This window comes from Vespula pensylvanica, chromosome 9 (assembly GCF_014466175.1).
Source record: "Vespula pensylvanica isolate Volc-1 chromosome 9, ASM1446617v1, whole genome shotgun sequence".
Classification (NCBI taxonomy): domain Eukaryota; kingdom Metazoa; phylum Arthropoda; class Insecta; order Hymenoptera; family Vespidae; genus Vespula; species Vespula pensylvanica.
In genome coordinates, this window is record NC_057693.1 from 2477182 (window position 1) to 2502828 (window position 25647).

Here is a 25647-nt window from a genome sequence, read left to right on the forward strand (position 1 = left end):
AAAAAAAAAAGAACAGAAAAAATGATTAAATCGTCGTGTATTATTCATGGGTGCTGAGAAACGTCGGGAATCGTCGTAATGAATATCAACGACATCGTTGCAACAACGACTACGACGACAAATATTCCTGAGAGTAGATTCCCTCGGCCTATACCATTCCCATTCGTAGCAAGGTAATTTTTATCATTGTCGATTTAAGAAGGTAAATGCGATCGTCCATCGAAAAGAAATGAATACGTTTCGAGTTGGTCGCGACTCGGTGCGCGCAAATGTTGAAATATCGCAACGGACTTTGTGGAGATACGATCGCGAATAAATGCGGAGCACCCCTCTCTGGAGAGTCATAAAACAGTTGCGACTTGCACATGCCCCTTTTTTCTCGCTCCTCCGTTCGCCGATTCGATCCGGCCGTTCGCTCGGTCGTAGCATTCGAGTTCGCTTTTGGTCAGTCAGGAAGTGAGACGATTTATTGGCACCTACCTGCCATTTAAACCCATTATCTGATCTCCCGGATAAGCAAATCTACTTATAAACGCGTTAAATTCCACGTATGAGAATGATAAAAAAAATTAAATGTAACGAGGGCACAGCTGATAATTTAAACTTAATTAATTCAACGTTCGAGAAGGATAAATAAAGAAATTAAATTATCCAGACGGTTATCGATTTTATAATTATTTCCGAAGGAACGCGCGCGACTAGTAGGATTTCGCGTGGAAAGAATCGGCCACGCATTAATTCTGAAGTATTCCACGAAATTACAAACGTACGGTAGTCTCGCCGATGACTTATTAATTTGGCAGGATCACTTTCTGTCAGTCCGGCAATTGCGTGTCTACCGTTGGCAGCACGTGCTTCTCAGTATTCATAAAGGTCATCGATGCGAGCTTCGTGCGAGTGAGCGAGCGAGAGACCGACCGACCGACCGATCGACCGAATCCTTTTCGTGCACGTACGAACAAGTAGTAAGAGGAGAGACAGGCCATTCACCAGGTACGTTAAGGAGGCACCTGTACGGATACTACGACTCAAGTACTACAGACAGGTGCTTCACCGTACTCTCGTCGAGACGAGTATAGCTATACCTGCCGAGTTAGCACGAAAGACGAGAGCGTGCCAGCCCCGTCATTATTTTCCGATTACGATCTTCTTCCGTCCGTAGCGGAATCATCGATCGAAAGTCTTTCTCGTCAACTTTGTCTTAACTTTTAAGTTACCTCCGAGCGTTTTAATTGTTGCCAAGATCTGCCTATCACCGTATGGAAAAATAACGAAAATACGAATTGGAAACGATACTTACCATCGGAATACTCGTCGTTATTAATTCGTCGATAGAAAAGAACTCGCCTGTAGACATGCTCGATCGAGCTAGAAGTAACGGAAAAACGGATTTTAATATTTCAATAGTTCCATCGGCCTCGATAACAATAAGCGTAATAAGCATAGAAACGTCCGAGTTGCTTCCACCGATGGGTTGCGGCAGAAGAGGTGGATTAAATATTAATGCTGACATTTGGGGAAGACTTTGCGGTATTTTAACCATCCTGCAAGGTAGCCACGCTTCCACGACGCTTGAGTAACGTGGCTACACCCGGCACATTGTTATATCTAACTTTTGGCAATTCGCTTCGAAGCAACGATATATTGTAATCAAAGGGAAGGCGAATTCGTGTTGGTCTCCCGACTGTATTCCTTCTTCTCACCCTTCTTTCTCGGTCCACCATGAATACGAGATGCGGCATCTGGATACGGTATCTAGTTTGCGTGGCGGCGAGCCAGACCGCGCATCAATTTTTGAGGAGACGCTTCTTATACTATATGTATGCAACACCCTCCATCGCTGATGCGGAGAGCACGTTTCTACTACGACTCCTAGTCTAGAGAGATAGTCCGCTATAGGGGTTGTACGTAGTACCAGTACCTAGTACAGAGCCCTTAGAAAATCGTGTGAATAGTGATGAGACGAAATCATGGAAAAAGAGTAGTCTTTGCTTTGACTCGTCACGCGCACTCTCGGCATTTATTTGAGAATTCTTGGCTTTCTGATTTTTATCTATGATACATCCAGTGTATCGATTATTACGCAACGTCTGACCGACGGAAAACGAAATAAATTTATCTCTTTCTTTCGAAATGCTCCGAAGGATTTAAAAAGCAATAAGAAAGAAATGAGAGAAGAGTAAGACTTTTTCCAATTAAAACCGACGCCATTGTAAGTTCATTTTTGAAAGAAGAAGAATATTCCCTTCCACCTTTGGACATAATGAGTAGGAAAAAGAAGGGAAGAGTTGTAGGAGGAGACAGAGAAGGGGAGTACGGTTGGAGAGCGCGATAATGGCGGCCGTTATGAAGAAATCAAGCCACCTCCAAGCCACCCCCGAGCTACTGCACGACCCCCGGCGAGGCAGCCTCGTACCCACTTGATCTTCCGTTTCCATAGCGACCGCCTTGTGTCCAACGAACCCCCACGCTGCTTGCACGAAGGAAGAACCGATGGAAGGAGAGAGAAAGAGAGAGAGAGTCTTTCGTCTTATTATGAGAATCGCTCCACCCGCGAAAGGATTGCACCCAGAGTTAAAAACCTCTTTCTTACCTTTCTCGACACCACAAAACTACTCTTCTTCTTCCTAAAGTTATGACTTTTAAAATGGTGTCGTAGAGTTTTACGATTACTCTCAAGTGCAGCTGTCTAATGAATTATTTTTAACGATATCGTGAAAAGGAGTTCTAACGATCATGTAAAAATCAAAAGATAGAGAAGGGTGACTGTTAGCAATTAAACGTTAACACGTAAGCTGTCGCACACGTGCGTCGGCGAGAAAAAGCGAACAAGAATGGTCGTTCGATCGATCGATCATCTTTGGGGTGTTAATCGCTCTCGAACGACGCTTAATCCGTCGATGAAACTGATGGATTTCAAAATAATTGCTCGTCGTCGATGGTGATTCGAACGAAGGGGAGGAGAGAAAAAGAAAGCGAAGGTGTTTGAGCGAAGAGAGAGAGAGAGAGAGAGAGAGAGGGTGATTTGCTTCACTTTGCTTCGAAGCTTTCCCCGCCCTTTGCAGATGTCGAAGAACGTGAACGTGTCTCGATATAGAGGGTGAAAAAGAAAGAGGGAAGGAGAGAGAGTATACGTGAACACGAATATAGAAGAGAGAGAAGAGATCGAAAGAATGGTCTAGCGTGGATAAAGAAATGATAATGAAAGGGTTGAGGGTCGCGTGCCGTTCTATCGATGCACCGACCTCCTCCAATACACCTTTATTGCTTTCTATACGCCAATACTAACACTTCGATCTGTTTTATCTCGCAGTAATAAACTCGCTTGAAAATGCCTTAAACGTTATCTCTTTTTTTTCAACAAAGAAATCGCGACAAAAAAGTCAGAAAAATATTTTGATATTTATTGTAATATTTCTGTATATATCTTCTTATACGTTCAACCATATTGATCATTAACTAAATATTTACTCTTCGACGAAAGAAAATATTTCTAAAGTACAATGTCAAATATAATCGTATTAGTTCAGAGACTATTATCAGAAACATAGAAAAGTCGGTACGAGGTAGTACTGGCGCGCGTTATTACCAGCTTTTCGTTCGAATTACCGTGAAACTACGCAGATACGTTGTCGTCGTTGTACAGGTGTTCGTTGAACGTAGACGAAAACGAGGAGCCATTAATGTGTTCGCAAGTAAACGGCCGCACGCGGTCAAACCCGTGGGGGTGGTCTAGCTTTTCCTCGAGAATAGTGTTGGATGAATTTGTGCCTCGGGCATAGAACAAAGAGAAAGCTGTAGGAAGAAGAAGAGAAGGAAGAAGAAGAAGAAGAAGAAGAAGAAGAAAAAAGGTTCTGGGGGAAGGAGCGAATGTGAATGTTCCACGCGGCGACGTAATGGAGTCGACTTATTCGTTAAAGAAACGTCTCGGCTGGGTGCAATCGAGTAGACGCGTTGTGGCCGTAGAGAAGAAGGATGAAGAGACGGATCGGAGTATCAATAATTCCTCGCTCGAATTAATGTACAAAGGATCCAAGCGATATGCATCGGGAGAGACGCACAAAATTACCTCGAATTGTGATTAACGACTTTTAAACTAACGCTCGTGGTGTTCGCTGAAATTGACGCCGTTCATTAAAGTAACATGCCGATATTCTATGATTATAGAAAAAGGAAAGAAGAAAAAAAGAAAAGAAAAGAAAAAAAAGGAAGAAGAAGAAGAAGAAACGTTACTTTCGTCGTTTAATATTTATCGAAGAAAGTCGGTATCCCTCTTATGACGCAAAACAAGTAGAAATTCTTCTATACGTTTTATCTACGTGTTACGCAAATTTACCGTATACTAATTATTGATCTAATTACTGGTTACACCATCAAAGTCGTGTTAGATCGATTCCGACGATAATTCTTAGGCAGATCGAGAGAGAGAGAAAGAGAGAGAAAAACTCGATTCTAGTGAAGAAATTAATTAGTAGGAAGTACTTAGCGATACAAAGAAGGCGTTGTACAATTTCTTTCGTATAAAAACACGAAGTAAACGCGTTCGCTATTACAATTTTAATGAAACGTATGTAGTATAGAAGGTTACTAGCTGTGGTAAATGCGTCGTCCCGATCGTATCTCTTCGCGCATGATATCGATTTCTGAAATCGATGTTAATAAGAGAAGATATGCAAAATAGTGAGCAAGACCAGTTGCAGGAATCGAAAGAAGAATCGAAGAAGAAGGCGATCGGTATTATCGCGTCATTATCGTTGTCGATCGTCGTCGTCGTCGTCGTTTTGATCATCGTTTCGTCGTGTTTCATTATACGAGCAAAGCGTCGTTGCGTGATCCATTCCGTCGCAGATTAATCGCGCTCGTTCGAGCGATTAATTAATAGGCGCTGGTCGTTTTTATCGCTCGCATGAGCTCTGCATAAAACGTTCTCGCACACGAACTACACCGAGAATGAAATATTCATCAAAATGCAAATGGGCGCAAGTCGCGTCGTATAATCCATTTAAAAATAATCTAACGACAGAATTTCGCCTTAATTGGCACAATAGCTACCGCCGACGTGGCGGCTCGCGTTGCTTCGGCCAGTATCATGGTAACCTTCTTAGTCCTGACAATTAAGAGCGATATGCGGGAGATCCTGTGTGCGTAGCGCGTGCTGCCCGTCCCTCCTGTCGTCCCTCTTGACGTCCCTCTTACCATCCCTCTTGCTATCCCCCGTTCTATACCCTATACAGATGCTGGTCGTAATGACACGGTAATTAGAGAGGTTTGTCGGCAATTAACATCTTGAATTTCATCGCAGCCATCGCGAACGTACTTACTTGCTATCGGTCGTTATTATTCTATCTTATTATTCTTTTATCCGGAGATTGGTATTCGTTCGAGTTATTTCTCATCTATTGCAATTTCAATTTTTCGATAAAGAAATATTCATTAATTGTTTCGACGAGCAAGTAAACGAGAACAAAGTCTTCTGATAAGAAAAGAAATCGAATATCGGCTTGGATACGCCACTCCCACTCTAACTCCCTCTCCTTTTCCTTCAGCTTCGCTCGCGGATATAATTTCCCGGGGCAAGAAGTTTCTAATGACGGAAAATCTAATATATATCGCTTCGAAGCGGAGCTCCGCCATTGCCGCGCGAGCAGCTTTTCTTGTAATTAAGTTATAACTAAGGGCGAACGTGGCTGCCGTGTTCGTTCGTGAACGGGGGTGTGGGAAGTAGAGAGGAAAGGAAAGGAAAGGAACGCTTGGATGGCGAATGAGAGAACGAGAGAAAGAGAGAAAGAAAGAGATGGGAGGGAAAGGTGGAGGGAGAGCGCAACTCCTCGCAAGAGTGGAAAACAATAAGAGGGCCCCGTTAATCCGGACGATATATTATATCCAATGAGAGTGCTTCTGGCAGACTCGACACGATTCCATGTCCGTGTATATGTACTATGAAGCAAACCGAGGAATATGGCGAAGGAGATACGGAAGATCGGGCTTTAAACGAAGAATCTTCCTCCGATCGATTCTATCAAAAGTTTCTTTTCATATTTCTTACATCTTTTCTTACATTACGATTAAATACTTTTCTCATACGGTTTTCGTGTCTATTCGAGTGGTAAAAAGAAAGAGAAAAAAATAATGGAAGAAGAATTTTTGACGAGGTCAGTTCTTATACAAGAACGATAAATAGGTTAAAGCTTAAACTTCGAAAGTTACGATAGATACTTTATTAAATTCTTCGTATATACATATATAACCATATATATATATATATATATATATATATATATATATATATATATATATAGGTAGATATAATATATCACGAGTGTGTTTTAATTCGCGATAATAATCGAGTTAACGATTGCGTTGCATTCAATCGGAAAATACTCGAGACTCTCGAGATAAAAAGAAAAGGATAGAATGTAAGAAAGGTGGACTTTGCCGATAATAATCGTAGCGTGCAAATATCGATAATAACTCGACGTGTAAGAGGAAAGTGAGAGAATGGGTTTCGAACATCGGTTCGAAAGGAACAACTCAATTGTGTTAAATCGAATTAGCTGGCAGCCCTGCCGGAGATGTAATTAATTTATTTCAGCGCCATCTTGCTTGCGACGGCCAGAAAAGAAATATTATTTCTAACGCATGGCTGGATAAGACTAGGAACTACAAAAGAAGGAAGAAAGAGAGAGAGAGAGAGAAAGCGAGACAGAGAGAGAGAGAGAGAAAACGAGAGAGACAGAAAGAGAGAGAGAGAGGTGAAAGGAAGATAGCTTCGGTGCAATTTAACGAACGCTTTGGAAAAAGAAGTGTTTCGGTTCACGAGCGTGCAAACGTTACTTTACGTGTACTTTAAATCTATCGGTGCTATAAAAACGCGTTCACGTGTAACCAACGAACGAATGTAGCCTTTCGTTAACGAGGAGTTCAACTCATAACGCTTAATTAAGCTGCCGTGTACGAAGTAAGTAAGTAAGTAAGTAAGGTCCAGAGGGAGAAGAGGATGCTCGTAGGACCGCGATCGTGACCGGTACAGAGGCCAGGAACGCGGTCAGATCGAACGATAACGATCCGATAAGCCGCCCTCCCAAGATCGCGGTAAGCCTTTCGTTAAGCGCATCGACAAAAGAACAAGCCGGTTTCGCGCTCGCTTATGAATATGCTCGGCGAAACGAGTATACTTTTACTTTAAATATTCTTGCAAACGAAAATTCACTATCATTTAACGAAATTTATTTCATTATCCTTATGGCATAAAACTATTTCTTTAAAATTACTTATAATCTACCTTTGGAAATGAATCGATGGACGCACGAGAGAAATTCGCCGATAATGCGTCAGCATAACTGACATTCGACCTATCGAAGTATAATCCTCTTAAACTATCATTATAAGCTTCACGAGGGAAACACCACAAGTGCTTGCCAATGTTTCATTAAAATTCATGAATTAATAAGATGCCACGCATATGCAAAATATTTTTTTCTCGAATTGTAGTGGTTAATTTTGAAAAAGAAATTAAATAATCTTGGCGATTTAATTTCATTTTTTGCTATTAGATATAGATATATAACGAGATACTATCTATGTTTACGAAGAATGAAAGCTTGGTATTCGGCAAAGAAAAATATCATTCAAACTGATCGACAAAGTGGAGGGATAAGAACGGGGCAAGAGCGAAGAATTCGAGTGCATCTACAGATTATCTGCAGCGGATAGACCGAATAGGGTTGCCAGCTATTGAAAGCACGAAGGGTGGAGTTTAAAATGGCGAGGTCTTCTATTTCGACCTAAAGGCAACCCCAATCGCTATAGGCTCGCCTAATCACAGCGAGGGGGTTGGTTTTGCATTTTAATTCGTTGCCAGTAAAAGTATTGCCACCCTTTTTATTCGATCTCCTGACTTTTTTCCCTTTCTATTTATTCCGTTCTAATGGAGTCTCTTCCAATAAACATTTTTAATATTTCGAAATGCGTTAGAAAAATTTATATACTTCGTATAGCTTGATTGTTAAAAATAGATAAATAGATAAATAAATAAATAAATCAATGAAAAAGAAAAGAAAAAGGAAATGACGAAAAATGGATTGTCATAATGCGATATCAGGGTTATAGTTACGAAAAAATTGGTATTCATCGTAACACAAGTAATGGACCTTATTTGAAATGACACATTGGCTCATGCGGGAACCTTATTTCTTTTATGTATGCTGGTAGTATCGGTCATTGTGATGGCAGGCGTGAATATAAGAATATAAAATGGTCTATGAGAAATATAGTGATATACTATACTATCCGACCGAAGATTGTAATCGATATATCTTAAACAAGGACTTTTTCCATATAAACTTACGTATTCGAAAAGCAGGCTTAGTATCGGCGTGCATCTTCTTGCTTTGAAAATAGACAACTCCGATAACCATTACAGACTTTTGAAAATGATGCCCTTACAAATATCAATAACAAAGTATCTGTTGACGTTCTCTTATAGATAATTGTTATCTATAAACGAACCTGCTCGGTAGAATCGAGTTATACCTTCCTGTAACCTCCAAAATGCTGAACGATGTAAACAACACGTAATCAAAACTCGAAGGAACTTTACGTTCTCATTTAGTATACATTGGAACGATCACGAGATAATAACTTTTCGAAGATTCAAACGTACAACACTCACACTGAACATTCTTCATTTTTGCCTGTGTATTATAATGATATACCATTTAGATTAATTATATCTTTTTTCAGGATTTTGAAGATCTTGTAGGTTTCGATACAGCTTCGAATGAACAGAATTAGCACATTTTAGTTGTACTTGGTCATCTTAACTTGTCGGTTGCGACTTGTCTACTGGTGAGCCAAGAGCTGTCCGTTCAAGTTGGTCAGCATTGCCCTCTCTTCTCAGCTAGCCTGAGGGTGCACCCCCGCAGACCCTCGAGAAAGATGGAAAGAGAGAGAGAAAGAGAGAGAAATATCAAGCTCTCGAGCGAGCGAGAGAGAGAGAGAGAGAGAGAGAGAGAGAGAGAGAGAGAAAATATGAAAGAGTGAGAAACCCGCTGTGCATCTTTATCCCCCTTTTTCCCTCTCCTTCAACTGAGGGTACATACATTATCCACCCCTGATCCTCGATCCTGACCGACCGCCGTTTCGATAGGTACCGTACTGAATTATAGAAACGCTTCTCTTTCTATATCATTCGATATCGCTTGTCTGACGCGTGCTTTTAATTCTACGTTCTATTTAACGAAAAATTCTTTTTATTCAATGCATCGAACTAATTATTTTTAATCGTCAACATATCCGATAATGAAAATTTATTATTATTTAATAAAAACAATAAAAAAAATTATTAATTTGAAAAATTTTAAACTTAAGTTTGTTTATTATTATTATTGTTAAACTAAGTTTACTCATTGTATTTGCGATATAGAGAAATTTCTAACGATTTAAAGGAAAGAATGAAATTGGAAAGTTGTATTGCAATGGTTTTTTTTTTTTAAATTTTTTTTTAAGAATTTCCAGATTGTTGGATAATGGACTTTGAAAGCGAACCGAAAATAAAGTCTGTAAAGGTAATAAATATTTTTTTTCGTGTTTAGTCCTAGCCCTTTAAATCCATGCAAAATTCGTGCAAAAAAGGGAAGAAAAAAGGCGATTGTCCAAGAGACACATTAAATTTTTGTAAAAGCTTTTCTCAGCCATTAGAGATATTATGTCGTAAAACGGAGAAGTGTCCTTCGAAAAAGTAAATATATATATATATATATATATATATATATATATATTCACATCAATATACTTTAAGGAATGAGAAGGTCACAGCAAATTCCATTAACTTAAATTTTTAACTTTTTAATTTAAATTCTTTCCTAGGAAACGATAATACGATCAATATCATTCATGATATATCGTTTATATGTGAAATATTTGGAAAAGAACTTTTGTTTAATCAGAATTTATTTAAAACGAATTACCCGCATCTCGTTACTCATTTACCACGATAGATCACAATAGCGATCGTAAACGTCGAATGGTCGATTAAGATCGAATTGACCACACGTAGGAGCTAAGATCCAATTACTTTTTGCACCCGGATCGATTTAAACGTTACCTACCTAATTCGGTTAATTAGTCAATTGGTTTAATTATTACGCCGTACAATCGGTAGTGGGATACTATTTCGGTTTTATCTCATTCCATTAGAATTTTCATTTATTTTATCCATTTCATCTATTTACGAGTCATACTTTAAATTTGTGTAAATTATGTAAATTGTTATAGTACTTGTACGAGAAAAGGAGAAAATGGAAATACGTCGAATGGAACACCCGTATCCACGCATACATACAAACCGAAATCACGGAAAGAACGAGGAGGCAAACAAAGAGGCGCGTGTGCACAAAATGTGTAAGAGCGACAAGAGATAGGGTCGGAAAGAGAGCGGATTGTACAAACAAGGAAACAGCCGCAGCCGGCCTCGTCTCATTTTGCTACAGTCTGTTCCAATCTCGCACGGCGATCGTTCGGTGATGGATCGTTTTCTCTCTCAGCTTGTACAATTCTTTCATATTCGAAGAACTTTTAAAAGCGTATACTTTTATAAATGTATTTGCATCGTTAAAGTTATATCTTTAATACTTTTGTTCTTAATAATATTACGTGGTAAATAATTTTCATTCTAATAGGAAACAAGTATTCAAGGTTGCTTTACTTATAAAGTATTTAATAGATTAACGTCAAAAGAATACGATGAAACATTTGAAAAAAATGTTGACAGCATTTTAATCGAACATACGTTAGTTAAATACTATGAAATCGATATATACGTACATATACATATATATATATGTGTGTGTGTGTGTGTGTGTGTCTGTATGTATGTATATATATATATATATATATATATATATATATATATATATACACAATGTCTAATGTAAGGTCAAGAAATGATATTACTTACATATATAAAAGATGTTTTCATTGGAAACACACTAATCGCATTTCATTGAAGTTCCTATAAACATAATTAGATACAATACATACATACACACACACACACATACCGTATTTAATTTTTTTTACGATATACACTCATATACATATACACAACGTATGTAATTATATTTACTATATATATATATATATATATTTGTATACGTATATATATATATATATATATAACGATTATATATAATATGTATATATAACGTGCGCGTGTATACACACACGCATACACATACGCTCACAGAGAGGATATAGAAATAAATTTAAGTCACATGTGTACATACGGAATTCTCAATCTACTATTTCTCTCATAGCCTTGAAAACGAAAATCCCTTGGTCCAGATCGACGGTAAAATCAGGCGAATTTGAAGAAAAGGGAGCAGGGAAGGACAACGTTCTCGCATCCACTTTGAAAAGTGCCCTGTGACCCCACCTACGCTTTTCGATGAAGGAAGGTTAGGGGTCACTCGGCGCCCCTATTTTGCAAGCACCATCTCACCCTCTTTCTTTCTCTCTCTCTTTCGATTTCTCCCTCACTGCAGTGCATTTGAGTATAGAGTATAGTAGTGAAAAAGGGGAGAAGCGGTGATCTTCCATTGTTGAATTGAATCATCGCTTCGTATAGAATATTCAGGGATGGCCACTGGTCAGTAGCCATTATTGTTGGCTAGCATTTATAAAGCGTTACCTTCGATAGTAGTAACAGTGGGGGCAACTACGAAACGGAAAATGGACACACTCCAATATGTGAACCGTATACCTACCATTCTTTCATCCTTCCGCCTCGTACCGATTTAGCTCGTACCGATTTAGCTCGTACGTATCCTAGGGTGCACCCCCGCATTCATCAATGAATTATTTGCATTAATTGTTCTCAGGTAATGGTCTTCTCCAAACAAATTTCCGTTTGAAGAATTCATAAGCTTTACGACCATACTGAAAAACCTTTTAACGAAGGCACGTGAACGTTAGTAACCTTGACCATTCTTTTCAAATGTCATTTCTAGATTTATCGTTATATTATCGATTTTATCGTTAAAATTTATTACCGATTTGAAAATTGCAGATACTTTGTGATAATATCGCAATAAAGAAAAAAGAGAAGTAAAAGTTATACGATATTTTTCATAAAATATAATATTGTAAAAAATAAAACGTAATATACAAATATCGAGCGAAGGTCCAAATTGGATCAATATGCTATACGTATTTCGTATGTTTTGCGATGATTGTTAGAAAGAAGATAGTAGGGTTACAAGTTGAGCTTTTAATCATTCATATGGAACAATTTGTATGCTTCGTAATATATAACTTTCACAAGATTAAACGTTCTAAAGTCCGTATTAGAAAATATGTTAAGATACAAAGTCTATGTTATACTGAACAAAATCTACCTGAAAAAGAAAAGATCGGAAACGATTTTGATCTTTAGCTGAAACTAGAAGCGTGCAAAAAAAAATGTAAGAATTTTTCGACATGCTAATGTAAAGATCTGTCGGAATCTGTCGGATAAGGCTCATAGGGATCACTAAGACTCTCATTATGTTCATAGCCACGTTTTCGATACGTGCCATCGTAGATGAGCATCGATTCGAAAGAATCCATTGAAAATGTTACAAGGCAAGTCATCTCCGGCATCGAATCCTCGCGAAAAGCGTATTTACCTATCTATGTATTATACAAAAATGACTGATCTTTTTCAAAGAGCACAGAAAGCTTGTCATTAATATTTCAACGTATTCTAACGAGCGGCTTAGTTTAAAGTTGTCGAAAAGGAAAGTTCTTCAAAAGTTCTTTCAATATTCCGTTTTGAACCTCTAGTGTTTCACATTAAAAAAAATGAATAGTCATTAGTTGCGGCATCATTGATAATTTTTAAATTTTAGGGAAGAAATCTTTTCTTCCGGATGTTCGCGAGAAAATGAGAATTCTCGAGGAACATTATCGAATAGTTAACACACCGTGCAGAGTTGCATTTTAAATGAAGGGTCGTCTAGGACCAACGGAAGATGGAAAATTACGGTCGCATCGACACCGGGAAAAATTATGGAAAGAGCGGTTCGTTATTAGCGTCGAAAACGATTTTCACGTCGAACGAGCCGAAAAGAAGAGGCTCCGATGTAAACCGCATTCCATATGCCTCCTGAGCTGAGGGCTTACGGAGCAAAAGAACACGAGAGAGATAAAGATGGATGGAGAGAAAGAGAGTAAGCTTAGCCGGCTCTGCGACCCAGGAAGTAGGTAGTAATTTCGAGCACAAGGCCCACCGAAATTAGCAGGCAAAGAGCCGAGAGATGATTTTCCAAAATAACACGTCCCGATACAATGGGAAGGCAATTTCCCGAGCACCAGCTGCTGCCACCTATCTGATTTATCATCTCGCCTACTCCTCTATATCCCACTTACTTTCGCGTGACCGCTTCTCCTTTTTCAGCAGCATACTTCATCAAGGTGGTAACACGACGCAATACTTACGATTAGCATATCCAAAGAGGAAAAACGATAGATTGATCTCTAATTACTCGTATCACGATAAAAACAGAATAACATTAATCCACAGTTGAATTTGCAAAGTTAAATGATACGTTTAGGATATCTGGTTTGGTCGTTAAAATCGCGGCAATAGCGAACATAGAGGAGACGTTAGTTGACCAAGGGGAAGGAGGTTTGTTCAATCGGTTATTGATTGGAAATGTAAGCTGGAGCTTGCTCGAGGGAGAGGCCAGTGCTCGAACAGTCCGACAGATGGCCACTGGTCAGCGGAACCTCTTGCTTCATCGAACCTCACCAATTGGGAAAATTACTTTTCCTTTCCTATCCTGCCAAAATTGTTCGTCTTATTTCGAAGGCATTTCCAAAGGATTACGATATAGCCAGATCGACGAAGGAACCTTTGCTCTTTGCTTCGGTCCAATACTGACCGCAAAGTTATTTCAAGTTTGAAACGACGCCGGGCCGACGTCTTTCGACCTTCTTGATTAAGTCAACGTTATCCTTCATTTCGTTCGGTCGTGATTTTTCTATTTCTTAGTCTACCATTGGTCAGGACGTCTTTCAAAATACACAGACGAATCCGAAGAAAAGTCCGGACTTTGGATTTTCGAAACAGGTGGAAAAGGATAACGAGAAGGAAGAAAAAGGCAGGATCGTCACGTAACAAGCAAAATCCACGTCTTCCTCCACTCTCCCCCACTTTTCGTTCACGATCATCGCCAACCGCAGCATCACCACCGTCGACTCGCGAGACTCCGACTCCCTCGCATCCCCCGCGGCCAATCTTTTCAATTTAAAGTCAAGTATTATGGCTTAAATTGCATTATGGTTTCCTTCCCCACGAGGAGGTAGGCCGGCCGGAGAGAGGAGCAGCAACGAAGGGCGGCTCCTTGTAAGCAAGACTCAATCACGCCGCTTAACCTCCGACCCCAACGTTAGCAACGCACACGCATACGCACACGTAAACGTACACGAACGCATAATCGCAAGACGAACGAGAGAGATAGCACGACTAAGCCTCACGTGCCGCTCGCATCTTTTCGGTGCAACCGATCGTCCCTCCTTCTTCTTCTTCCTCTCTTTTTCTCTTATCCTTCCTCTCCACTTTCTTTCCACGATGCAATGAAATTAGCCACCAAAACCTGTCGGAACACACCCGGTACGTGCGAACATTCGATGGGATTTCTCTGTTGTCTCGACGTAACGACTTTACCTCGGTATACCGTCCGTAAAGTAACGATCGTATTAATACCTCTTGCTTCTTTTTCACGCTTCTTTAAACGTTCCTAAAATCGATATTACCACTAAATTTTCAATTCGATCTAACTTGCGTATGGAGTAGGATATTTTTCTTTCTTGTCGTAAAAGAAACCTTGAGTCATACGGAAAGATTCAAAGATACGATGAGGAGAGAGTCGGTCCGTAGAGAGAACCCGGCAACTCGCATATTTTTCACGCGAATGAATGAAGCGACCCGGCCCAAGCCTGACCTTGAACTTAGTCGTCGAGAAGCGAAAAAATCCGTGCGTTCCCCTCGACCTAGAGGCCTTCTCTTTCTCTCTCTTCTCACCGTAATAACGCGTTCCGTGCTGTCCATAAGGTAGATAGGTATGTAAGAGATACCTGTACTCTCTCTCTCTCTCTTTCTCTTTCCCTTTTTCTCTTCTATCCCTTTTCCGTATTACGTTATCGGTTGCCCCGCCGCACATGGAACGCGCAAGTGCATTCAGCATACGGTCGCCGGTCGATAAGCCTCGAAAACTGTTTTTTTTTTTCTTTTTTTTTTTCTTTTTTTTTATTTCTCTTCACACTTTTGCGATCGATTTTCTTCGTCGCGATATCTTGGACGGTACTCAGGAGATTGAATAAGGGAAAAATAAAAAGGAAAATAAGCATTCTGATAAATGCAAAAGGTCTAGGCTATATTTGGAAAGTATCATTATTCAACAAATTCATAATTCTTCTGTCTCTCGTAACGAAGGCTATCGCGAGTAGGCGCTGGATGGAAAATAGTTTTATCACCTTAGCCTCTCTCTCTCTCTTTCGTTCTTACACATATACACACACACAAACATACGTACATACACACGTATTCTTTCTCTCTCTTCGGGAGTAATCCCTAAGTAATATATTTCTCAGGGATAATTGCAGCCAACGATTTCGTGCTGCTCGTTCAGATCCCGCAGATAGCGGCTGGCTGTAACGTTGGAATAGGCGGAATTGCACGTGCAATACGCGGTATCTATCGTGCTTGGCCGGTATCGCACACCACTTCGAAGTATCTACGTTTCTACATACATAGACGGTAGATTGCACTCGCGCACGGCTCGGTACTACTTAGAGCTATCCTCGTGGTAGGAGGTAAAGGCATTTACCAAGGGAGAAGGACGGATAACACGAGGAAGAAGATGAAGCAGAAGAAGGAGAAAGCAAGAGAAAGAGTGAGGGAGAGTGAAAGAGAAAGAAAGAGAAAGAAGATGACGTGCAAGAGCGAGAACGAGTACTGATAGAGCGTAACTGACTTCTTGGCCGGTGCATATTACCGGGCTGTTAGAGGGCGGAGCCGGCTGATGAGTTAGCAACGTATTGACTTTATAATAATCACGTTAGCCGGTCCACCATGATCCCATGCTATTACGCGCGGTTTCGCGCGATTTCACGTACCGGGTGATCGCCCTTCGCGGATAGAATTAGCTTTGTTTTTCTAACATTCGAGAATCATTGCTAATCAAGAGAGAAATTTTTTTAATCAAGAGTGACTTCGAATCGAGAAATATTAAAATCGATAATGTGCAAGTGAAAATAAAGAGTTTTAACCGCATAAGTCATATTCGATATCGACTTTGACGTCGATATTAAGAAAATAAGTATTTATATATCGTTCGTTAATTATTACATTCGCGGTTCGTACTAAAAGTAAAATTATTCAACTTAGAGTTCGAATTTCGCGATTGCTCCTAAAGAAATTTATTCGAACTTCACTTTTATATCGATATTCTTCGAGTTAATAAAAAAATTCCTCTTATAAGATCGGCCGATCGTTCGTTCGAGAAAAGGCGAACTCCTATAAAGAGAATATTTCTTGACCTTAATCAGTAGTTCCATTTACTTTTAATGGGCAATTAGTCGTTTGAAATAAAATCGTAAGAGAAAGAAAACAAAGATCCTTGAGATGTTTTAGATAGAACAAGATCCGCCTAGGTATTCTCTTCTATACCTTTCTTCAAAGGTCATCGACGAAAAAATAATCTTATTTAGATCCTCCCAAAAAATAGGAACAACTTAATTTCTGATATTCCGAATAGAACACGATCTTAAAATAGGAATAATTTATTGATAGATCTATAGAGTTTGAAAGATCGTAGGAAAGATCGATCTATTGGATCGGATTTCGATGATTATCACAAGAAGATATATCGTCGACGGTAAAAGTCAGTTTTGCAACGACCAGTAGAGTGGGCAGCGCACGCTGTGGTAACGGTCGGTAGAATCCTGACCTCCAATCTCACCTCAATTTGCCTACACGCCGCCATTTGCGTCAGCGAGAGCGGGGTACGGCCTATCTAAAATTATGATCTCAAAAATCGTTCTCGCGTGTGTGCGCGCGCTCTCGCGTCTCTCCTCGGTGTAATCCATTAATTATAGAAAATCGCGCGATATTATAAATTTCATACGTAATGGGTAGGTACACTTTGCGGTGAGTCGCAACGTATCTTTCTTCTTTCTCTCTCTCTCTCTCTTTCTCTCTTTGTCGTTTTGTTTTTTGTTTTTCTTTACGTTAGGCACGTACACGCTCGATCGATAATTCAGTCGAATAATTAATTACGATCTTACGAACGATAAATTAGTCAAATTCATCAAAGTTCGTTATCGGTCTCAGTATTATCGAGTTTTTTTCTAGCGATAATCTCTTACATTATCGTCGAGAGATCGATTTAGTTAATTACTTATTTGTTTCATTGGAACGACCCATTAAAATGGACTAACGGCAAGCATGGTCCTAATTCTAACGTTGCCTCATACTTTTCTGAACAAAAACTATAGACGAAGCAAACTTTCTCACGTTGCTATTTCATGCGTAACGAGTAGGTACAATAATTTTACGTAATTTTTCGTTGGTCTACTTTTATCGTAGATCTTCTTTCAAAAAATAATGTTCTATGTGTTACTTAACCCGATTATGCAGGCGTATATTAACCATTATGTCCAATTCATTAGGATTTAATAGTCCCATGCCGAGGCGTGAAACTATGTCGTCTCTTATTTGTTAAGTGATTCATTGCTCGAAATGGCGCGATTTATTTGAAGGATCCGCGTTTGCTAGCACCTGTCGCGATGACAAATGAAGATCCTAACGGCGTCATTCACGAACGATATTCCAAGGCGCAACTTTAATATGGCCTAATCGACTGTTCGATTAGCAGATATCTTTATACATCTTCTTCATCGTTATTAATCCTTAACATTTGCGTAAGCTTTACGAACGGTTTGCGTATAATTAATAAAATTAGTTTCAATACGTTAAATCATTAAATTTGCTATTTATTGCAAAGAAAATCATTTTTAATTCTCGTTCGAAGAATAATTATTATATAAATCATTTTATACTTTCGTATTTTAAACTAATTAATTAAAATTCGCCAGATCGAATACGTTCATTCAATTTTGAAGTAATTTTAAATAAAGTTAATGAGAATAAATCTTTTTATTCGTTCGAGATTCTTTTAAAAAGAGGGTAAGGCATAGATCCGATCTTTTTCCGGTAAAAAAAGGTCGATTTGAAACAATTAGGTGGAAGGTAGCGAGTTGGCAAGAGCGCAAGAAAGTCGAGTTAAATCAGATTTCAATTGGAACGACGGGAGATCCTCGTCGGAGATAAGTGATGTGTGTGTTTCTCGTTCGTTATATTCGAAATATTCTCTGAATCGTAAGGAATATGTAGACTTCTTATTAAGGGATTCTCTGGCAGTCATTTTGATTGAATATAAAAGTGAAAAGAAAAATGAGACCTTTTTCTTTTCTTTTTTATTTATTTACTTATAAATTCGCAATTACCTAAGAAAAGAATCTTCTCTGTTTTTTCGAACTCGACACCGCGTCTGTATATCGCGAGCAATCTCAAACATCGAACGAGGTAGTAAGACCTGATCGATTTAGCGCCAAATGTCGCCATGTTTTACACACGGCAATAATGGTCGAAATCTATGTAGCCAATATTTCAAGTCACCCTTTCTCGCCACCCCTCCAACGACATATGAAACTTCCATGTAATAGTTTGGACACGTAGACTCCGGTTATTGGTTCGCATACGGACGATATTCGATAATTCAATTGTACGATAAAATGGAAATATAAATAGCACTTTGGAGATTAGAATCCTCTTATAACTCGCTAAAAGGTAGATAGTAATGAGTAATGATGTTGAAAATAGTACGAAGGCACCTTGAAAAATTCAATTTAATCTAGAAAAATGATCTTCGACTATTCTTCGACTACCCTTTTGGGCTATTCTTCCTAAAATATGTTTCGCAAGAGTTCTTTCAGCAAATGACATTTAAATACATTCTTAAAATTTAAGAATAGGATGGTCGAGTAAAGAAGAATGATGGTCTTAAGGGAGAAATATCTCTTTAGTTCGAAGTACAAGAGAAAGGATTGAACATAAGTTACACGCGTTTGTATTGTTACACGCTTTAACGATTTTTAAAATTACCATTTACCAAAAGGGTACAAAAGATGTTTGAAATTATTATTTAAAAGAAAAATACCTTCCTCAACGTTGTCTATTATTTCGTCAAATTCATATGATGAACATCGCCTATTTCTTTTTAATCACGGTCATGATTTATCGTACGACATTCGACCATTTTTTTTACAATATTCGTATTATGGTCCATTCCCGGGTCGGTGACACCCAATGAAAAAAAGGACAGAGTCGATCTCGCAACACATGTCCCGGTGAAAGCGTCGACGATTCGATAATATTTTAGGGTGGTCACCCTTCCCCTCGTCCTTCAAAAACTGCTGGTGCATGTGTCGACACAAGAAACATAATGTTATCAAGCTGTCCAGGAGAAGCCACCGTCGTTGAGGAAGGAGGAGATCCTCGTGGGACTTGGTCCTTCCTCTCGACCACTTCGTTCTTATTGATATACCGAATAAACACGTTTGGCAGCTAGGTGGGAGCGGCTTTGCGAGGCAAATAGCTTTGGAAAGAATTCTTCTTTATAGGATCATCTTCCCTCCCTCTCTCTCTCTCTCTCTCTCTCTCTCTCTCTCTCTCTCTCCCTCATTTTATTCCATCTTTTAACGATCCTCATCATATTGCTATAATTCATGATCGAAACGTCGGAAGAAGATTTCTTTAAATGCCAGTTCATTATTCATAGATTCGAGTTAACGTGAAATTCGACTCGTTTTTAACCAATGCGCATAGACAATATTCGCTTAGATGATATTTTCGAAGGCAAATCGACGTTTAAAGCCGCCAATAGGAATCTCATTGAGTCTCTCGTTTCACCCTCGTGGCTTTTAAGTTTCGACCCTTATCGACCATCCGAGACTTTAGCGCTCGGTCAGAAACGGTCGGGCAGTAAATAAAGATGGGTAGTTTTCCCATCAACGTGGTCGAACGTGAATGTACAGACAAGAGGGAGAACTGGTATATATGTACTCGCGGGCGTAGGTACTTCTCTTCTACAAGACGGTTTTAAATTCCGCGAGTCAAAGCGATGTTTGACATGGAAATGTTGAACGATGCATTAAACATGCTGCGAGGAGTGCTTTCTCTCTTTTCTCTATGTTCGGAAAGCTTCTATAGTAAGAAGGGCTTCTCTCTCTCTCTCTCTCTCTCTCTTTTTCTCTCTCTCTCTCATCCCTCCGTTATATCTCGTATCTTTCGTAGCCCGTCGTCTTTCGGCACATTGTTCGAGCAATATTTATTTAAGCAAATGAAAGGATCCGTTGCGACGCTATTGCTTTTCCTTCGTCTCGATTTTCCCTCAAAGTTGACACACACATACATACACGACAGATATATAGATACATATACGAGTAGCGCGGAACAAGAAAAAAAGAAAAGCAAAGGAATATAAAAAAAATAGAAAGAGAGAATCGGTGATTGGCAAGAGGCAAGCAAAAATACCAAGTACTGGAACGGAGCGGAAGTGGGCACCCGCGGAGGGCCAATTTCATCGGGCTCTGCCGTAAAAGGAACTCCCTCCATTGTCCGGCAAATGACATCAAGCTTATTGCATTATTTAAAGAGTCTTACTTGAAGACCGTTTTAAGTCGCCGACCCTCGATCGTCGACTGTGTGTGCCGGCGGCTACTGTCGTCAAAAAGCGGCAGAAAATCTCAGAGGGACAGAAACCGAGATTACGTTTCGTGCGTAATGTTCTTTTCGAAAGACCGCTCAATCGAGGAGAGACCATAACGAGTTGAAGTCGGTATCTTTAAATCATCATTTTCGTTTTCGAATTATACATGTTGTTATTATAAAAAAGAAAAAAAAAATGAATAATAGGAAATAATCGAATATTATTAGAAAGAAAAATAGAAAGATACTTACCAGGTGAGATGGCAAGTTTGGCGTGAAGACTGGTCGGACTTCTATGATCAGGAGTCGTGACAGGGGCGGCTATGGGCGGCGACAGGTGGGGGTGTATCGGAGCTCCACCACCTGTCGTCGTCGTCGTTGTCGTAGTCGTTGTGGCACAAGGATTAAGGGGAGACGTTCTCTTGAAGGATTGTTCCGTTCGCCACGCGACCTCGCTGTCGCCCAACCAAACCTTACCTGAGAAAACGAAGCAGGAAATATCAATTGATTGTACGTATTTTATTTTTGAAATTAATTTAAAAATTTCATTGTACGTACTTTATTTTCAAAATTAATCGTTAAGTTTTATACATTCGTGTAATATTTATTGAAGGTCAAAGAAAAATTTCAGATTGATAAATATCATATCAAAAAGTCCAAAGAGCTCGAACGAGAAAGAATACGGCATTAAATGGGGAATGTGTACATATCCGGCAATATCGTTGGAGGGATCAAATTGCAAAAGAGGTTCTCAAGATAAACTGTGTGCCGTACGTCTGTATTAATATAACTCACACGACCGTTCTTGTGCGTGTGCAGAAAATGGCTTCTCTCCCCCCAATGGGTTCGCGTAATTAGCGACCCTCTGCATCCCCTATTCCTCGCCAGTTTTCCCGGCTTTCCCTCGTTTCCCTTAATTTCTGGGAACAATGCCTGCGTCTGGATGTTGTTCCAGGCTGCAGTGTCTAATTACAGGGAGGGGTAACGCTCTGTTCTCTCTTTCTCTCATTTTTCTGGAATCTGGGGACGATATAATACAGTACGTACCAAATATCTTGAATCTCCCAATTTGTAGAATAAATAGAGAAAGTAGAAAAGAGTCGGTAAAATACGATGTATATATATATATATATATATATATATATATATATATATATATAGGATCCTTAATTTTTATCTAATATCTAAGGTTTTAATTATAAGTATAAATATTTAGATAAATATAATTAAGAATAGAAAGAGAAAAATATGGTGAAACGTAGAAACGAAACTTTTAGCACATCCTGTACGAGATTCAGTGGACTTATGGAACATGTAAATACTACATCGCCCTTGCATGCGTGAGACATGAGTCAGACTCGGTATTAGTTGCTTGATGAATGATTTAGCCAGTAAGAGAGACTTAGTTCTCTCTCGTATCTTTCTTCTCACACCCTCTCATTGAACTCCCATTCTTCCTTCTCGTCTCTTCCGTCTATCCACTTCTTAACGAGGGCGGAAGAGAGCGAAATAGGTAACGGCAAGTGGTAGATGGAAAGAGAGTGGAAGGGTGAGAGGGGAGGAGACAAGAGAATAAGAAACATGAAGGGCGAGCGAGAGGCAAAGCGAGAGGGAAATAAAGAGAGAGTGTTGACCAAAGTCTGAGATAGTGGTAGTAAAAGTGTGCTCGTACGTCTAAGTCGATGGGTTCGCTTTGTGCGAGTGTGTGTTGTACGTATGAAAGAGAAAGAAAGAAAGAGAGAAGGGGAGAAAGAGATAGAAATAGAGGGAAAGAGAGAGAGATGGTGGGAGGTATATGGAGAAAAGAAATAGAAAAAAGAAGGATAGTGGGGTTGAAGAAAGTGTAGCTGGCGCTAACTAAGGGCGTCGGCTAATCAATATCATCGGATAATGGCCGCTGACCTCCGTTTACCCCGCTGGACCCTCTATTGTCCTGTAGTTTGGCATCACGAACGACTCGCGTATCGGCCAGACAGCTATTTTCGAAGCAATGCTTTCTCAAGTTCGAATAATTCGACGAAAAGAGAGAGAACGAGAGAGAGAGAGAGAGAGAGATTAGTAGGTAGGAATGTCGGAAAAATCGAGGGTTTGTTCGCAGGAAGAATGGATCGAAAAGCGAGGCGAATTCTCGAGCGTATTCGGGGCACCTATTCGTTTGGACGTTTTCGAGTTTCCAGTGGAATATTAAAACTGGTCTTGGTTCCGGCTTGGAAGAGGGTCGAGAGCTCGCGGCATGTCTCGAGGCTACGATTCGAGCGAACTCCCTAACGTGGAACTACTGCGGTTCCTTTAATCTCCGAGTGTTTGCATGCTCCTATTTTCCTCTCCCTTTTTTGTCAAACTTTTCCACGACCCTATGAAAGGAAAAACGAAAGCGCCCCTTTAGATTGCTAACGCGCTAAGAGCTAAAAAACGTAACGTCGCGTGCGTACTTTTGGAGAAAATTCAATTATACCGGTCCTTGCGAGAATCGCATTACTTGCTTTCTAGCGATAGTAATAACTGCGGTAGATAATAGTGATCTTATAGAAAATGAAAGGAAAAGGAAAATCTGAAAATGAGTTTAGGCGCACGCGATTAATAGAAGAAACGTAAATGGAAAGACGTGGAAAGAAGGTAATGTCAGGGAAGCAGGACATTGGCCAGGACGAATAAGTAATGTAGAGGTCCATTATGCCGAAACGGTGAAGGGTCTCGAGTCGTGGGTCAGCCAATCCCCCGGAGGGCCGTTAAAGTGAAATACTTCTGAATGCGAGGTGGCTGCCTCCCTCTTTTTCTTTTCGCTTGGTCTACGCCTGGGCAGAGAGAGAGAGAGAGAGAGAGAGAGAGAGAGAAAGAGAGAGAGAGAGAGAGTCTGGTCCTCTCTTCTGGACCTCTCTCTCGAGCCTCCTCGCGTGTAGGTAAATCGTTGTTATCTGGACAGTGATAAACCCGTGAATGGAGTTCGCGCCGGTTTCGACGAATGAAAGACGACGAAGGGTGCATGCAGAGGCAAAGGGAAAAAAGCTCGAGAAAGAGGGAAACGTTCGAATTGATGGGTCTGTTTATGCGAACTGCTTACTGGCGGATGGACCAATCGGGTATAGGGTAACGAACAACAAAGTCCGATCTGCCTTCGGAACTTTCTTTCTACGGAAAGACGAGCTCGAATCTTCTCTTTGCGGTTTCCTTCTCCGACGATGCGGCATCTGAGATGCGGTATTCTTGATGGATACACGACGCAAACTTCTCTCTTTCTCTCTTTCTTTCTCTTCGATACGCATCATTGAATTGTTTCCAAAGACTTTGCGGCAAAAGGATTTCGATCGAGACCGATCATTGACTATTACCAATCGATGAACGATCGAGTAAAGCGAATAAGTTTTTATATTTTTCCATTGATATATCGGCGCACATGATATTTTTTTTTCTTCTTCTTATTTCCTAATTCCATCGAATTATCGAAGTTTAAAAGCATCGTCGGAGGACTGAGTCGAGGAGCAATCTGCTTTCGTACGGTGCTCGAAAGAATTGAAAATTCCTGCTCGTCCAAGGGTTGAAGAGGTCTTCGTGGGAGTGCGCCGGACCGAGCAAAGAGGAAAAAAGCGAACGTAGATAAAACGTTCGATATAAGATTAATAGTGGAGGTTGGCGAACGACTCGGTACGTCGACAAGGGCGGCTCTGGCTATATACGACGCCGATGGTGATTCCTCTTTGAAGGTGGAACCGTGAGCAGTGGCCAAATTGAATCCTGCTTAGGACAGGAAAGGAGCCGAAGGACGAGTCGAAGGACGGACCGAGCCCTTTCTCCAATAAATAAATTGCTGGCTACCCCCGGATGGCCGCCCTTTCCGATTTAAAACGCGACTCTTTGCTACCGAGAGAGCTTACCTGATTGGAACGCAGCGTGGAATTGTAAAGAAAAGTGTTTAGCAATATCGCTTACTTTTCAAAGATCTTTTTCCAAAGAAAACGACGAAGAGACCAAGGAAAAAATTACGGAACTTCCTCAAATTGTTTATCTCACCTACCATAGTCTCAATTTGGTTATCGGATTTTTTTATCAAAGTGACCCAATGTATTCCCGAGATTAATACGAGAACCACGTACGGACAGGTGTGAGATTCCGATCGATGGGCTTTCGAAGAGGCGAGGAAAACATTTGCTGATAACGGAATCTACCTATATCGCGCGCACGTTTCTACTCGTTGCACGTGCACTCAATATACATATGTAAGTAGATATATGCGTAGATACTCGATGGAGCGCAGGTGTGAACGACCTTTAATCGACAACTCGTTTTCTTCGACGTTATCACGAGAAACGTTCCAGAGATATCATCATCACCGAATCGTGTCGATGCTTTGTTCGATTTTCTAGTCTTTGCCATTTTTCGTAATTTCAATATTGCTCCTTGGAATCTTTATGATCTTATCTGATATCAATTCCAATAATATTTTTACGTTACGCTTTTAAACGCAACCATTTCTTTAATCTCGTTCATCGTTCGGCCGTGATCTACTAACGGAAAATTTATGTTTCTAATAAATGGCTCGTTATCTTTTAAAAAAAGAAGAAATCGATATCTTTTAAAAACATACTATTATCGTATATTATTTCTGCACTCAGACAATTAATATAAAAGTCTTTATCTGTATATGTTTGTAATTTCTCGAAAACATCTACTATTTTTGCCTAATCTAGATGAAATTTTGTATAATCGCTCTTTATGACACGACGGAAATTTTAGACTACTTAACTTACGAAATTATCTATAAAATAGATTATAATGCTTTACACGAATGAGAGAGGGAGAGAGAGAGAGAGAGAGAGAGAGAGAGAGAGAGAGAGAGA

At 39.9% G+C, this 25647-nt stretch overlaps 1 protein-coding gene across 3 annotated transcripts in view; it reads right to left on the bottom strand.

Moving 5' to 3' along the window:
* The window catches only part of LOC122632110 (protein nubbin-like), a 93619-nt gene that overhangs the window by 22961 nt on the left and 45011 nt on the right, over window positions 1-25647 (bottom strand). For all 3 annotated transcript variants that reach the window (XM_043818593.1, XM_043818591.1, XM_043818592.1), the window contains one exon: window positions 21065-21289. In XM_043818593.1, coding sequence (XP_043674528.1) covers window positions 21065-21289 — 225 coding nt within the window. The remainder of the gene's footprint in view (window positions 1-21064; window positions 21290-25647) is intronic.